At 36.8% G+C, this 18,179-nt stretch overlaps 1 protein-coding gene across 1 annotated transcript; it reads right to left on the bottom strand.

Annotated features, from left to right (window-relative positions):
• Positions 1–281: 281 nt before the first annotated feature.
• On the bottom strand, positions 282–695 carry LOC123686226 (histone H2A). The gene has a single exon (XM_045626241.1). The coding sequence runs from the start codon at positions 654–656 to the stop codon at positions 282–284; it is 375 nt and encodes a 124-aa protein (XP_045482197.1). The 5' UTR covers positions 657–695.
• Between the last annotated feature and the right edge of the window lie 17,484 nt (positions 696–18,179).

Raw genomic sequence — 18,179 nt, forward strand, 5'->3', positions numbered from 1 at the left:
GAACGTTTAAAATTATATGACAAATTATTTAAAACTAGCCAAAGAATCGATGAACATCAACACCTTTAAAATTTGATTAGTTTATGTGTGAAAAAGTCGTACCCGAAATCGATGTTTTTGTTAATTTGGTCGAAAATCAGAGCATTTACCCTACTTACGAATGTCAGGACCGTGAAATTGTCGCAATTTTATTATACCCAAAGTGATCAGATGATAAAAAAATCTTTTCAATGAGGAAATATTGTGGCCCTGAAAAGGGCCGTTTCACATACAGATTGCATTTATGATTTCTTTTCTGTCTTCTTTGGCAAGAGGACGGCTTGGATATTCGGTAAAACACCACCTTGAGCGATAGTTACTCCCGATAGCAATTTGTTCAACTCTTCGTCGTTTCTGATTGCCAGCTGAAGATGTCTGGGAATAATTCTGGTTTTCTTGTTGTCACGTGCTGCGTTACCGGCCAATTCCAAAACTTCGGCGGCTAGATATTCCATAACAGCGGCTAGATAGACGGGTGCTCCAGCTCCAACTCGTTCAGCATAATTTCCTTTGCGTAATAAACGATGAATACGACCAACTGGAAATTGTAATCCAGCTCGGTTGGAACGAGACTTTGCCTTACCCTTAACTTTTCCACCTTTACCGCGACCAGACATTATAATATAATAATATAATACGCGAATATGGGAGAGTAAAATGATTGTTGGGCTTTGATAATTCCTCGAAAGAGATGGACGTTGGTTTCTATCGGAATAGTGTAAAACACTTTTATCCTTAGTCCTGGTTGTTTCCTTTTAGGAGAAGGAAACTTCAGAGAGCGTGTTGGAGTCTCACACGCTTATTGGGACGGAGTTTAGCTTTCTTCTCCGTTTTCTAAAAGCGCTAACTTGGGACGCTTTATTTTCGAGGGGCCTTGCGGATCGTAGTTAAGGGCATCTTCCAGGGTCTTGTTTGAGTGAAACTCTAGTTTTTCTAACAGCTTCCTGTTTCGGAGTCTTATTTGCTTCGAAATCGTGTGCATTTGTAGGTCTTGTCTAATGTCGGCGTTTCGGATGAACCAAGGGGCATCTGTTAATTTCCTTAGAATTTTATTTTGTAATATTTCCAGTTTATTTTTGTGGCACTTTTCAGCTTGACCCCAAGCTGTGGAGCAGTAAAGGATGCTTGGTATTATAACAACTTTGTATAGTCTCAGTTTGTTATCCAAGCTCAGCTGACTATTTCTCGCTAATAGGGGATGAAGTTGCACATTTTTCTGACTGACTTTCTTTCTGATTGCGTCGATGTGATCTTTCCACGTGAGTTTGCGGTCAAAGATCACACCGAGGTATTTAATTTTGTTGATCCACGGGATCTTTTCCCCATTTATCTCTATTTGACTTGTTGGTAGTCCTGATTTTCTGCTGAAAACAATTGCTTGCGACTTAGCTGGATTAACTTTCACCTTCCATTTTTCCATCCATTTCAGGATGTCGTCTGTGGCAGTCTGAAGGTATCTTCCACTAAGGTTCATGTTCCTTGAATGGGCAAGTACAGCAGTGTCATCAGCGTATGTGAAAATTTTCACATCTTCGTTAAAGATTCTTGGGATGTCAGACGAGAAAATGTTGTACAACTTCGGCGAGAGTACTCCTCCTTGTGGTACTCCAGCTTTAATTGAGGTTTTTGCTGACTTACAAGTGCCAATCCTTACTTGGAAGGTCCGGGACGTGAGGTAACTTTTAATGATCTTGATTAAATTTAGATTAATGCCTGCTTGGTTCATCTTGTACATTAGACCATCGTGCCACATTTTGTCGAACGCCTTCGAGATATCGAAAAATGTGGCCGTGCATGTGTGTTTCCTATTAATGTTTTGGATCACCGACTCCGTTAGCCTGAGGACTTGCTGCTCTGTCGAATGTTCCGTTCTGAAGCCGTATTGTTCATCTGGAATGACGTTGTTTTCCTCCAACTCTTCTTCCAGTCTTCTAAGGATGACTCTCTCGGTGATTTTTCCCATAGTCCGTAAAAGGCTTATGGGGCGGTGACTTTGAGGAAATATTGGGTCGTCACCTTGTTTTGGAATCATTATCACAACGGCATTCTTCCACACTTCTGGGAAGTGTTGTAGTCGGAAGATGCCATTGATTAATGTGGCAAGGTTTTGTGTAAATTCTACTGGTACGTTTTTCAGATGCGTATTGGAAATACCATCTTCACCAGGGGAGCTTCTTTTCTTTAGGTTCTTTATAACCTCCTGCACTTCATCTGCGTTAGTTGGTCTCAACGCTGAGTCGCACTGTCCTCGTAGAATTTTCCTTACTTTTCTCTCTATTGTTTCCTCAAAGTCAACGTCGTCTTCCGGGGTTTCATTCTCAGAAAATTGGAGTTCTAATCTATCAGCGAAAACGTCTGCCTTTCCTTGGTCTGTGTGAACAATACGGCCTGGTCCGTGTAATGGTAGTGATCTATTCTTTTTATTGCCCATTCGCTTCATAAGATCCCACATTGGCTTATGATGGGCGTTTGAGTTGTCACAGTCTTCGTTAATGTTCTCTAAAAGTGTTTGCCATCTTTCGTTCCTGAAATTCTGGATCTCGGTTTTCACCTTGTTTGTCCAACGGTTTGCCTCCCTTTTATCCATGGGGTTCATGGTCCTCTGAGCTTTGCGTAAGGCTCTGTTCTTGAGGCGAATCAAGTATTTTATCTCTTGAGGGAGGCTGTTTTTATCCGGGGATTTCTTTGAAGTTGTCGACGTCGATCCTGTTATAGCATTTTGGATGTCTACTGTCAGTCTTTTTGCTGCATTATCAATTTCAGTTTTGTTTGTAAGATCTTCCAAAGGTTGTGAGCTGGTTAGCAATTCATTAAACTTATTCCAGTTTATAAACCTCTCCGTGTGCAATGTCGGAGTATCGTGCCAATCTGCCAGTTTTAATATAATTGGGTTGTGATCTGAACTGAGGGCTGTCTTCGTGTGGATTTCTGGTGAATACTCGATATTATTGAGTATGAAGACATCTAGGACGTCGGGTCTCCCTCTGCCATAGTGAGTCGGTGTTTCAGGACCAACAACAGAATAGTTGTTGGTCGTGGAATGAGAGGCGAGTATTCTTCCTCTTGTCGTCGTGGTTCTCGAGTTCCATATGGCGTGTTTCGCGTTCAGATCACCACCAAGCACGATCCTGTTGGTCGAGGGGAAAACTTGGTCCAAGTCTGACGGAAGGAGAGGTTTATTCGGGGAGTTGTAAGCTGCGATGATCGTGATGGGTCTGTTGTCGGACATCGTGATATTCACCGCAGCGTGTTCCAGATTCTCCGTTTCGTAATTTTTTACTCTTTCGTGTTCAATGTTTGATTTGACTAATGCAGCAACGCCGCCGTTTCTTCCGATGACTCTGTCACTTCGGTAACAGCGGTAGTTTGGGAGTGACAGTGTGTCAGCTGGTTTTAAATGCGTTTCAGATAGCAGAATGACGTCGAAATTTTCTTCCTGGACAAAATCTCCTAGTTCCAGAATTTTATTTTTAATGGAATTTGCATTCCATGCGAGCACTTTTAGAGATGTGGGCTTTCTATTTTGCATGTCTGCTTACTATTTTTGTGAGTAGAGATGTGACTTGGGCCAGCATCTCTGTCATGGATGGTTCTTTGTTTTGGGTTGGTTTCGGTTTCGGGGCCACTTTGTCTGTGTAGGATATTCCCTCCACAATTTTGTTCGATTCGAACTTCCTCGGCTGGGTTTTCTCCTTCTTTGAGTTACCCGGATAATTTTTACAGCCACGGTAGTTTGCTGGGTGTGAAAGTCCGCAGTTTGCACAGACCGCCGGGGTTGTTTTTGGTTTTTCGCACTCGAAAGACCAGTGTTCTCCGCTGCACTTGACGCACTTGGGATTTAGTTGGCACGTCCCTTGCGTGTGCCCGAACTGTTGGCACCTGAAGCACTGTTTATACGAGTGCTTGGTCTTTTGCGTTTCAACGCTAATTTTGAAGTGACCCAGGAATTTTAGGTTGTAAATTTCCTTGCTTGCTTCGCTTCTTGGGAGTTTCACTAACATCATGGGGAAGTTATGTTTAACTCCATCGATACGCTTGTAAAGCTGTGTCACTTCAATTACTTCAAAGCCTTTATCTCTCAGTTGGTCTTTTATAGATGTTTCAGTCTCATGGGCAGGAATTCCCCTAATGACAACTCGTAGGAGCTTGTCCTCTGGGAGCGTGTACGAGAAGTACTGCTGGTTGTGTTCTTTCAAACCGGCAGTCAGTTTCCTATGATCCTCCGCCGTTTCTAAGTGAATTTGCAAGGCCTGGTTGGTGTGCTTCGCAAATTTGATTTTGATACTTCTTTCTCTGGCAAGTTTCTCGATTGCCGGGAAAGATTCCGTGTTTTTCACCTTGATGGGTGGAATTCTTGGGATGACTTGGGGTTTTAGGGCTTCAGTGAGAGGCACTGTTTTCGTTGGCATGGGAGGGAACTCTATTCTGTTCCGTCGTTGACTGCCGAGGGGTCTGAGGTTTGTCTCAGTCTCTGTTTGGGTCTGTGGGGGCGTAATTTCCATTTCTTCGTCCTCTAGGATGGCGAAATGGTTTCTGGCTTGTGTGATTTTATTTTCTGTTTGACGTTGGGTTTTTCTCAGTCTTTTTGGAGTCTGTCTCCATTCATTTGTTTCGCTGTTTAGCTCGTCATCGCTAAACTGTGGGGTCGGGGATTCTACTCCGTAGGTTGTTTGGAGCAGTATTTTCGCCTTCAATTCCGCGTTTTCTCTTCTTATTTCTTGAAGTTCTTTTCTGAGCTCAGTTATGAGCAGGGTAAGCTCTTGAACCTGCTTCTCCATGATAACAGGACGAGTCCTGACTCGGAGTAATTTACGTTTAAAAGTCCGTCGACTTCGTCCTCAGTTGGGTTGCGCACTAAGCACTGTCGGGCAGGTAACTTCCACTAAGACACACTCTGGAACGTATGACACACATGAATTCGAATGAATTCCTCGAAACTTGGAACTTGGAACTTCGTTCTCTTTTGCAGTCAGGCTATTAGCCTTTTACTGCTCAGTCTCAATATGATTACCCTCTGGTGAGCTAATTTGGTCTGCTCTAGCAGGTGGCAATATGCCACTTCAGAAGGCTTGTGTAACTAATTATTACACAATCTCTGTGCCAATAAGGGTTTGGCTCTAATACACACTTCCTAGGGAAGTGCCATCTTCGGTCTTTTGTGTTTCCTAGGGGCTTTTTCATCATAGTCGCAAGCCTTCCTTATAAGAGGGTTTGCGTGATTTTTCATTTTGTTGAAGGTCTTCACGCTCAGATCTATTAAATGGTCGTCTAAGAATGGTATATGCAGGTCTTCATGTATCCGTACGTTGCTGACAAACCATGGTGCATTTACGGCCCGTCTCAGGATCGTACTCTGCACGACTTGAAGTCCCTGCAGATGCGTCTTTGCGGCGTATCCCCAAGCCGGGCATGCGTAAGACATGACCGGCCGAATGGTGGACTTATAGAGAAGAAGCTTGTTGGAAAGAGACATTTTGCTGCTTTTGCAAAGTAGCGGTTGCAACGCTGCCGCTGCTGTCTTTCCCTTCGTCACAGCTGATGTGACGTGTTGTTTCCAAGTAAGCTTCTTGTCAAGTATCACTCCCAGATACTTGGCCTCGTCTTTCCATTCGATCCTCCTACCGAACATTACGACATGTCCTATGGGATCTTTTTTCTTTCGACTGAAAAGAACGGCTTCGCTCTTCTCAGGGTTTACTTCGATTCTCCATCGAGCAAACCAGGATTGAAGTCTATAGATGGCTTCCTGTAGATACTTCGTTGCCATTTTGGGACACCATGAACTGGCAAGAATGGCGGTGTCGTCAGCGTACAGTGCCATGGAGGTTTTCACCGTTTTTGGCATGTCGGATACATATATTGTAAATAATATTGGAGACAGCAGAGATCCTTGCGGAACTCCGGCTGAAAGAGACCTCTCTGAAGACAATACTCCGTCAACTCTGGCTCTAAACTTGCGAGAATGCAAGTAAGAAGCTAGAAGTTGGACCATGGAGAGTGGAAATCCGGCCGCGAGCAGTTTGTATAGCAATCCTTTGTGCCATACTTTATCAAACGCTTTGGCCACATCCAAGAACACAGCCCCTGTGACTTGTTTGCGGTTATATCCATCCGTGATTTGTTCCACTACTCGGAGCACCTGTTGCACAGTGGAGTGTTGGCTTTGAAAACCGAACTGTTCCAACTGTATAATCTTCTTTTCTTCTGTTATTGTCTTCAGTCTTTTCAGAATGACCGCTACCGTAATCTTCCCTATGCACGAGAGAAGACTGATAGGACGGTAGTTCTGCGGGAATTTAGCATCTTTGCCGGCCTTGTGGATTGAAACCACGTTGGCTTTCTTCCATTCCTTCGGAAAGTACCTTAGTCGTAGCGTAGCATTGACTATATTCGTCAATGCTACTAAGGCTTTTCGAGGGAGGTTTCGCAACGTCAAGTTAGTGATGCCGTCTGGTCCTGGTGCCGTTTTCACTTTACTCGACATAATAGTGTTCTGGATTTCCTGAACGGTTGCGAAACCAATAGCTTCCGTTGATTCCTTTTTCAGGTCTCTTCTCACTTTGCGGTTGACGTCCTCGATGTGGTCCAAATCCGCATAGTTGTAGGTACAACTGCATTGGCTTTCGAGGTTATCCGCGAAAGCTTCAGCCTTTTCTTCTGGACTATATACCATTCCTTGTAAACCGTGAATCGGTGGGGTTGGTTTTCTATCTGAGCGCAGTGCTTTGGCCATCCGCCAAACACTGTTGTCTTCTGTGGAAAGAGAGATTAATTTCTCTTCCCAACGATCATTCCGGACCTTTCTGAGAGCCTCCTTGACTCTAGCGTTGAGCTGATTGAACACTCGACGGTCCTCAGGGCTGAGTGTGTTCTGAGCTCTACGCCTCGCTCTATGCTTCTCCCTGATAAGCTCCTTGATGTCTTCTGGGATCGAGTTCTTCTGACTAGGCAAAGAAGAAATTCGTGTTGAACCGTCCAATGACGTTTTGATGATCTTCGTGAGGGACTCGACGGCTGAGTCCAGTTCCTTGGAGTCATATATGAGTCTAAGTGGACCCATATTCGTCGTCATTTGTTCCTTGAAAACCTGCCAGTCTGTCCATGAATTGGTTTTTGGCGGATCCACGTCGAATTCATCTCCAAGATGAACCAAAAAAGGATTATGATCGGAACTCAGCTCAGATATGGCTGTGATCCGATGAACTAATGGGATGTTCTTAAACATCGCGATGTCCAATACATCCGGGCGACCTATCGGTCCGTAATGAGTTGGCTCATTCGGTGCATCTATAACGATTTCTTGGTTATTGTCCGCAAAATCGTTCAGTGTTCTTCCACTAGCATTTGTGATTCGAATTCCTCGAAAATGTCCTCGTATACATATATATATACTCGCGGTTTCGACCAATCAGCGTAGTACGTTCCATACTCTGAATGAGGTAGGGCTTAGTATACTAATTTCATACATTGAATGCCATTGATTGCCATCCATAGAGTTTGAATTATTATTTGTTTTTTGTTTGTTTTTTTATTTGCATACAGTCCCAATATATTTGATAATTGGTTCCGCAAACAGCTAGAAATTAACAGGAAGAAAAATACAATCGCACAGTTGACTATGCAGGTTTAGTCATTTCATTTGAATCTTTCACCTTAATGAAACATTCGTCTGTAATATATAAATCATCTAGTGCTGCGATCACTATTCTGTAAATGACATCTATCATCTGCGTATAGAGCTAGCATATTCCTTGACCTTTTTGGGGCGTTGCATATGCAGATGTTGTTGATTTTGGGCTTAGAACTGAACCTTGAGGCACTCCTGCTTCCATTTGTCTGGTGGGGATATTACGTCGTCTATTTTGACATAAAAACTCTTCAGAATCCGAAAAGCTCGAGCGTTCTATCAGATACGGATCAAAATAATGATTTTGACTTATTTATTCGGTGTGATGTCATTTTGATGATGACATCAGCATATTGGATTCCCTTCACTTCTAGGTACTGTTGTTGCCTAGTGATACCGGCAGCTAGATAGGTCAGGAGAGGAGTTTTTTTTCATCTTTCGTAGAAGTAGATTGTGTGATATTAACTACGTCCTTTGGGGAGACCTCTGATTGCTTACGGGCTCTAGAGTTTCCGTTAATTGAAGAACACGTAATGATTGTAACAGCATGATATATGTAATCTTTTAGCGTTAGTTACTCTGAGAAATACAGAGTTGAAAATTACTACACAGCAGAAAGGATGCCCCAAGAATAGGATCGAAAGAACAGCTAATAGACATCCTAATTAGGAAAAAATCTGGGTAAATCTTTTTACGACATACATATTTAAATTTTGAGAATATACAAGATCCGACCCCAATTAAAATAAAGTTCCTGGAGTATGCGACTGGAGAACTATGATATCATCTAACATTCTAAGGCAAACATAACCACTAAGCAGATCCCCAATTAATGGGGGCCATTTCTATCGAGACTCCTCCACCCCTACTCAACTCTATAAACAACTGAACGGCTACTGAAACGAAAAAAAAAGGTTTCAATATCAGAGGCAACAATCTACACAACAGTTGTAGAATCTATTTTAACTTATGGCTGTGAATGCTGGCAACTTCCAGAAAAAAAAAGACCATAGACAAATTAGAGATGGACATTTCGATAAGATCTGGTAGAGTTTCCAGATTGCAACATATCAGGAACGAAGAGATAAGAAGGGAAACTGGGCGGGATTTTACAACGGTAGAACGCATGGAAACTAAACAGTTACTGATATTATTTATATATATATATATATATATATATATATATATATATATATAAATCGAGGTGTATGTTTGGTTGTCTCGTCTTGAATCATGATTTTCTTTGTTGGTTGAAATATACTATATATATATATATATATATATATATACAGGGTGAGTCTTTGACTTGTACATATATTTTAACCCAAGATTCCTGAGGTCAAAAGAAACACTTTTTTCCTTTACCATTTTTTCCGATTCGGCCCGGTTAAAAAGATACAGGCTGTTGAAAATCGTTAAAAAAATGTGATTATCGGCTATATCTCGGAAATGGTTGTATCGAAGGAAATGATTTTTGAAATATAGCTTTTTTTTGATGTGATACATCTTCTCCGAACACCAGATTCCATACACATTCTTCTGTTTCTATGTTATGAACATAACATACCATCAAAATACCAGAAATTCGAAGAAACCAACTCTTAATAGTAATTTGAACGTTCATTGAAGAATATTTGGCTAATTTGAAAAATAAAAGTATTCTTCATATTTTCTCGTACAAAGCGCCGTTTTCGAATAACTTGATCTTAAAAAAAAAAAATTATCTGTGAAATTCAAAAAATTGGGTACTTTGGCTGAATGCAACTCTGTTCTATTGTGGAAAAAAAACCACAGAAATGAATATTTACTATGAAGTCATGTCTCAGATTTAAGAATTGAAGTACTAGCCAACTTAGTTTGAAAATGAAGTTATTTGAATAAGCTCACCTCAACTCCTCGATTTGATTAAAAATCACTGAGCTTTGGCACAGCTCTGATAATAAGAAGATACTTCACTAAAATCAACATTCTTTTTGAAAAGTCCAGATTATTCATAAAACCCATGTTTAAAAAAGTTTTCACAAAATAGTCCCATTATAATGACAACAATCAATATCCCACTAAAGACTGCTGCTATCGAACAATACTGTATTCTTCTTCGGCTCATTCTAACTCACATCGAAACATACCACACACATCGAAACATACCACTAGGTACATGCTAGACAAATTTTCATGTGATTGAGATTGAATACTTTTATTCTTTTGCTATTCCATAAATTCATCCTAAGAGCTTATGATTGACATACTTCCAAGAGGGCCATAATTGTTTTAATGTGAAAACAAATCAGGTGAGTTGAAAGAAACCAAATATTCTATTGTGGATAATTATATTGAATACTTCTCATTTATTTTCAATGCCAAAATCAAGATGAATTAAGTAGTAAAGTTGGCTATAATGTAGGTACACATTAACAACAAATTTGATTACAAGTGGAGTCTAACATTTTCCATTGATTACAGAGCCAGAATATTTTACATATTTCCATATTTTCATACTGATGGTTTCAAAAATATTGATGCATTTCAATATTTTTATGAGATAGTTGGAACAAATCAAATGCTTCATTTCATAACAAATATCTTATAACAATAACAGTGTAAACTGTAAATGAAAATTTTAGGTTAGAACATAGATTATTCGAACCGAACTGCTGTGTTTATATTTGGCATCACTCGAAATTTGAAATTCAAACTTAAAACCACAGATTACTATAGTCTGTGTTAGATCTTTCATAGATGAATATTATTTATTTGAGATTTTAAGGTTAATTCTTGCACGAAAAATAAACAACGATATCATATAAATGAAATATAATGAATGAATGGATATGAGTATCAGAACTAATATGGCTGGTAGCGAGCTCAATTCGTTATAATTATCGAAAATGAAATAGAAATCAAGAGAAGAATATTTAATCTTTAGCGTCAACGAAATTGGAATAACTCATTTATTTGATTATAAACACTACTTTGTTCAACAAATGGAATGTTAAACGTAAGTTTATGATGGTTTTTCTAATTTAGTAGCTTATTTCCAAGGTTCGAGAGGTATATCTTATGCTTGAGAAAACTTCAGTGTTCCGGTTTTCAGGGGTGAATTAGCTCATTTTGAAAATTTAAAATGGCTATATCTTTTTAACAGGGCCGAATCGGAAAAAATGGTAAATGAAAAAAGTGTTTCTTTTGACCTCAAGAACCTTCGGTTAAAATATATGTACAAGTCAAAGACTCACCCTGTATATATATATATATATATATATATATATATATATATATATATAGATATATGTCGGAAGGATAACGAGGGTAATTGTTCATAAAACAAATCATAAGGATAAGGACAGTCCCTCTCAGAGAACTGTCCTTATCCTTATGATTTGTTTTATGAACAATTACCCTCGTTATCCTTCCGACATGTTATTATTCCTGGATTCGGATGTCACGCAGTTAGTTATAGCTTTTCGCGTGGTGATGTCGGTTGTTGCCCGAAAACACATTGGGTCTTCCTGCTGAAACCACAAATGGATTGCTGGCTTCTGTTGTTGACTCTGTTTGTTTGTTGTTTCTTTCAAGTGTTGCACATCCTAACACTTGTTCACCGTACTGATGAGGGCCGAAAGCCCGAAACACGTGTCTACGGTTAGTATTTCTCTGAGAGGGACTGTCCTTATCCTTATATAGATATATATATATATATATATATATATATATATATATTGATATATATATATAGATATATATATATATATATATATATATATATATATATTTTTAACAATCACTGTTTGCAACAGGTTTATATATATATATATATATATATATATATATATATATATATATATATATATTTATATATATATATATATATATATATATATATATATATATATATATATATATATATATATATATATATATATATATATATATATATATTTATCCAACAGACGTATTAAGTCCCGTTATACTTGGCAGGCTACCTCAGACCCATGTGATCCGAGTGTTTTCTTGGAGTGTATATGTGAAAAATCAGCTGTTTGAAAATATAACTCCTTAGGCATCCATAGAGGGGAAAATTTTTTTTTCATTCAAGAAAGTTATATATTCTGTTCTCTTTTTGAGACCCGTCACGTTCCGCCGACTTTTCATTCCCACATATACTCGACTGACATGTACAGCCCACCTTTTCGATCCCAGCGGTGTTGTCAGATCACAGGGTCTTATCGCGTCTATTCGATATACCATATTGTTATAATTGTATAAGTGGCGTTGAGAACTGAACAAATCAAGATAATATTGCATTTTTCGCATGGTTCAGCTATTTCATGAAATATGTTTATTGAATAATCTCAACTGTTACTTTGAATGAATGAAAATTTGTTAGAATGTCCGTAATTTTCGAATATCGAGTAGAAATGATCTTAAACGATTGTAATTAAATTCAGAAAATATCGATATCTTACAATATATCCGCCAATCACGATTATATTATGTCTGAATCTGGAGTTAGGTGATGAAATAAGTTATCTGAAATTTTGGTTATGAGTTCTTGTGTTTGATGAGAGCACAGCGAAACTTTTGTGAGATGAGTTGTATTTGATCGACCATTATAGCGAGAAAACATCAAGGATGGCAAAATAGATATTATGATTTTGTTAATTTATAATAAGTTTAATACTAATTCTTCTTAGTTACAACTAAATTGAATACGATAAACATTCTTAGAATTTGTCTCAGAACTGAAATCATCTGGAAAAATTAGAATATGTGAGTGAAATGGATATTGTGATCGGGTACTTGATTAAAAAACTCATTGAAAATATAATTAATACTTTTCAGTCTCAATGAAATATTTTTACTAACAATCTATTTTGCTGGAATTCTATACATACTAGGATTTAAATTCTAACTTAGTCATCATTCTGGAAACTTGGTGAATGCGTGGAAATGAATTCCATACATTTATGTTTTCTGGGAGGCTTCTTATTCCTTACATGATTCTCAAAGTGTTTGAAGTACTAAGTTCTTCTCCTCTCCTGGCCATATATGACGTTTCTGTTTTACTTCTTCACTTTAAGTGACCACGTCAGTTGAAGAACCTTGGAATATAAGTATCAAATATCAGTTTTTTTTTTGAACATTCTGGGCTTTCACTGCCATTATCTCAAACAGAACCTATATAAAACATTTAATATTCCTGCCTACTTCAATAGGTGTACAGGGTGGGCAAATTTCGATGTTTTAGCACTACAACTTTTAAACCATTAGACATAGACAAAATCTCATACCGATTCTCGGTCTCTTTTTCTGAGAAAGTAACAAGAGTAGTATTCATTTTTGGCCACCTTCTTTTGTTTTCGAGTTATAAGCGAAAATTGGGAAAATACTGAAGATAGAGCTCTGAAATTGAAACATTATCGAGGCACTTTTTCACGTAAAATCCAGTAGCGGTCTTGTTTTTTCAAAAGGGTCATTAATTACGAAGCTTCGACCCAAAATTAAAGTTAAATATTGAGACTCTTAGTTAAAAAAAGATTTTTGACCATTTTCTGTCATTTATTTTGATTCAAACCACACAATGTTATATATTTTTGAAATCAGGAAAAATTAAGCTTTCAAGAAATGACACAGAAATTTAGTGTTCCCCTTTGAAAAAACATAACTGGATTCTACGTAAAAAAGTGCCTGTATAATGTTTTAATTTCGGAGCTCTAGAATCAGTATTAGCGGAAATATAAAAGTTTTTCGATATCGCCATTTTTCCAATTTTCGTTTATAACTCGAAAATAAAAGCAGGTGGCCAAAAATGAATACAACTCTTGCTATTTTCTCAGAAAAAGAGACCGAGTATAGGGTATCAGATTTTGTCTATCACCTCAGGTTTGAAAGTTTTAGTGCTGAAACATCGAAATTTGCCCACCCGGTACACTCTGTTTGTGAGGAACAAATCATATTTGGCCTCAGATATAAAACAGAAATTAACTATTGAACTGCTCAAAATAGTCATCATTTATTTTTCGTTGCAATTAAGTTTTGAAATCATAATACAATTGTGTGTTTTTTCAGATGTAAATCTGAAAAATTTCTATGCTAATTGATGTTTTTCCGTCTGAAACATATAAAACACTTAATATTAATTATTCATCAAACTTCAAAAATTATCGAAAGTTTTACTTTCACATGTCAAATATCATATTGAAATCTGTGGACTTCAGATAATGTGAATTGTCGGTGGGCACCAAGATCTATGAATTTAACATCGTTAGATTTGTCCCTTTGATCACATTTGAAGAGCACCATTCATCAGTTGAAAAATTTTGAAAAGAAAATACCTGACAATAATAAATTGAGAGGCTTTTTATATAGTTTGATGAGCAATTTATATATCATGTTAACAGACATACGGATGGAATGACATACATACAGACAAATAGGCATACAGACGGAAGGACAGACAAAGAATTTGACCTATGATTTTTCATCCGGGAGTCGAAACTCTATTGTTTCAGATAATTTTCGGCTTATTATGCGAAAACGAAAACTTTCCTCGAAAAACGATAGCGCAAGAACTATTTTTCTCATCTTTAACATTCTGTGTAATTCGAATTAGAAATGCATGTATGGGGTCCTAGGGTAAAATTAAAATACTTTTGGCTAGGAATAACTTTAAATATATTAACACTATCTTCCAATCTGTGATGATGACCCATCGATGCACATTGCTGATTTAAATGAACCTCTCTTTCAGTCGATATCTACAGAACAGATTATCAGTTGTTTCATAATTTGTATCACTAAAATTAGTGAGGCAATAATGAGTTATTGCTTCGAACAATATCATAATCTAAAGAAATTGTCTCATGGAGTATTCATAATCTATTCTATTTAAAAATATAATAATAATACCTGTCGCAATTTTTACTATGCAGTTGCTGCGCGCGGACATTGTTCCTTCATATCTCAACACAACTCATACCAATTAAACGATACCACAATAACACGAAAATTTCGAGCCCTTTTGTATATCGAATAAACAAGATCAGACCCAAATACGAGAACGTCCCACTGTGTATATCATTGTTATGGTCAATCAACGTCTCCATTCCCTCAATGTGGTTGACCGCAGATGAAAGGCAATGATTTCAATATTAGATCATCGGTGCACATTGCTTATTTCAATGAACCTCTCTTTCAATGTCGATACCTGCAGAATAGATTTCAGTTGATTCATAATTTGTATCACTAAAATTAGTGAGAAAATGATAAGTTATTGCTTCAAACAATATCATAAACTAATGAAATTGTCTCATGGAGTAATCAGAATCTATTCTATAAAAAAATGTAATAATAATAATACCCATTCCTGTCGCAATTTTTTCTATGCAGTTGCTGCGCGCGGACATTGTTCCTTCACTTCTCAACACGACTTATACCAATTAAACGATGCTACAATAACACGAACATTTCGCGCCCTTTTTATATCGAATAATCAAGATCGAACTCGACATGCGAGAACGCCCCACTTTGTATATAATTGTTATGGTCAATCAACGTCTCCAGTCCCTCAATGTGGTAGGCCGAAAATAAAAGGCAACTATTTCTATATTAGATATTTCATCTTTTCTGTATATGGACCTGAAAGTAACACTTGGCTACTTATACAAGCCCAGTAAATACGGGCGTCGTCATGAGAAATACTCTTTTGGAATTTTCTATACGCAGCTCGTAAATCATATATTTAAGCTATTTACATTATATGAAGATGATGTATGTAAGGAAGGAAAATGACTTCATGATTTGATTCTTGTATGAAAATTAGAAGGAGTATCAACTGTATATGGAAATAAAGTGATTAATTTATCTATTTCACAACAACAAACAACATCTACGCTTTGTTCCATCAAAATCGTATGAGAATGAAAAATTGTTGGTCATTCGAAAAAATTCTTCTTCTCATTTCATATCAATGAGTTAGTGCACCATAGAATGAAATATTCTAAGATTTCGTGTGGCTGTATTGAAAGTGGTCAGATATACTCGTAAGCATCGATTTATTTCAAAAAAAGTATCTACTCTACTCTACTCTTTCGATATTCTTTTCCAAAGTCTGATTATATGTCTGAAATATCATCTTCACAAAAATAATTTCGAACATTATGTAGAGTAATTGTATTCGATGTTTATTCAGAGCAGTTACAAATATCAATAACCATAAACTCGCCAACACACTATTAGAGCTGTACGGAATGTATCTTGGAAATGAGGCTGATTTCGAAAAATAATTGAACTACTCCTTCTAATTTTCATACAAGAATCAAATCATGAAGTCGTTTTCCTTCCTTACATACATCACCTGCATATAATGCAAATAGTTTGAATATTTCATTTTCGATCTGGGTACAGACAATTCGAAATGAGCATTTCTCATGACGACGGCCGTTTTTACCGGGCTTGTATAAGTAGCCAAGTGTTAGTTTTAGGTTTATATACAGATAAGATGAAATATCTAATATTGAAATCGTTGCCTTTCATCTGCGGTCAACCACATTGAGGGAATGGAGACGTTGATTGACCATAACAATTATATACAGTTCTCGCATTTGGGTCCGATCTTGTTTATTCGACATACAAAAGTGCTCGAAATTTTTGTGTTATTGTGGTATCGTTTAATTGGTATGAGTTGTGTTGGGATGTGAAGGAACAATGTCCGCGCGCAGCAACTGCATAGTAAAAATTATTATTATATTTTTAAATAGAATAGATTATGAATACTCCATGAGACAATTTCTTTAGATTATGATATTGTTCGAAGCAATAACTCATTATTGCCTCACTAATTTTAGTGATACAAATTATGAAACAACTGATAATCTGTTCTGTAGGTATCGACTTTGAAAAAGAGGTTCATTTAAATAAGCAATGTGCATCGATGGGTCATCATTATAGATTGGGAGATTGTGTAAGTATATCGAAAGTTATTCCTAACCAAGAAAATTTTAATTTTTTCTTAGAACCTCATACATGCATTCCTAATTCGAATCACACAGAATGTTAAAGATTAGAAAAATAGTACTTGCGCGCTCGTTTTTCGAGGAAAGTTTTCGTTTTCGAATGTTAAGCCGAAAATTATCTCAAACGATAGAGTTGCGAATCCCTGATGAAAAATCATAAGTCAAATTCATTGTCTGTCCTTCCGTCCATATGCCTGTTTGTCTGTATGTATGTATGACATTCCATCCGTATGTCTGATTATCTTTTCGTACGTCTGTATGTCCGTCCATTCATCTGTTTCTTGGTCTGCCCTTCTGTATATCTGTTTTCAAGCTACACAAAGAAAGTTGAAAATGGAGTATAAAGAAAAGTTCCCATACCATTTTTATCATTGGTACTATAGTAATGAAACAAAAACATTCTACAGGAGCTTTTTTCAGTAGAATCTATTTGTGTAATCATTTTTTATTGCTGTTAGTTATTATAGATGTGATACAATCTTGTGGTTTTTGAATGTTATTCGAAAAAATTTCTATGAGAAATGAAATCGCTTTTTATTTCCTTTTCATAATGATAACATGGAATATAAATTGCTCATCCAACTATATAAATAATCAAAAAATTCAGTTCTACATAGCAAGTCACCCTAAAGACTATCCATTATAATCTGTGAACTTCAGATATATTCGGTGGCCACCAAGTTCTCTGAATTTAACAGTGCCGGATAATTTATTTCGAAATTTTTCAACTGATGAATGATACTCTTTGAATGTGACCAAAGGAACAAATCTAACGATAGTAAATCTTGGTGGCCACGGACAATTTCCCTTAGCTGAAGTCCACAGATTTCAATAAGTCATTTGCCATGTGAAAGTAAAACTTTCGATGATTCTTTAAGTTTGATGAATAATTTATATTTAGTGTAATATATGTTTAGAAAGAAAAAGAATTGTTATTTTTCATAGAAATTTTCCTGATTTACATCTAACAAAATACATGTTTGTGTTATGACTTCCAATATTTATTGTAATGAAAATCGAATGATGATTATTTTGAACAGTTCAATAATTAATTTTTATATCTGAGGCAAAATTTGATTCGCACCTCACAAACAGAGTGTACACCTTCTCAATATGCAGGAATATTAAATTAGTCCAAGAAAATGATCAATGAAATACGAATTTTGAGGTTAAAACTTGAATTTTCGATATAAGTTACTTTGAAGCATCTAAAAACGAACTGTGAAAGGTTTTTTTGAATTCACCCCCGAGAAGGGGTGAAAAAAAATAAAAAAAGTGTTTTTTTTGAAATTTTGGGGAAATGGTGAGTGTTAGAAAAAAAAGTTTCGAATAAAAGTTGTAGAGCGTAAAATTTTACATAAAAATGTTCTCATAATTGTTTTTCCTAAAATTGAAATTAACTGAGATAGGATAGCTAGAAGCTAGGGGATGATAACAGGAACTTTAAAAAATCATAAGTTGTTGAAAAATTGAAAAAACTCATAATTTTTTTTTTAAAT

This window comes from Harmonia axyridis, chromosome X (assembly GCF_914767665.1).
Source record: "Harmonia axyridis chromosome X, icHarAxyr1.1, whole genome shotgun sequence".
Classification (NCBI taxonomy): Eukaryota; Metazoa; Arthropoda; class Insecta; order Coleoptera; family Coccinellidae; genus Harmonia; species Harmonia axyridis.

Excerpts from the sequence above, each read along its gene's own strand:
- LOC123686226 (XM_045626241.1), bottom strand. The coding sequence starts at position 656 with ATGTCTGGTCGCGGTAAAGGTGGAAAAGTTAAGGGTAAGGCAAAGTCT.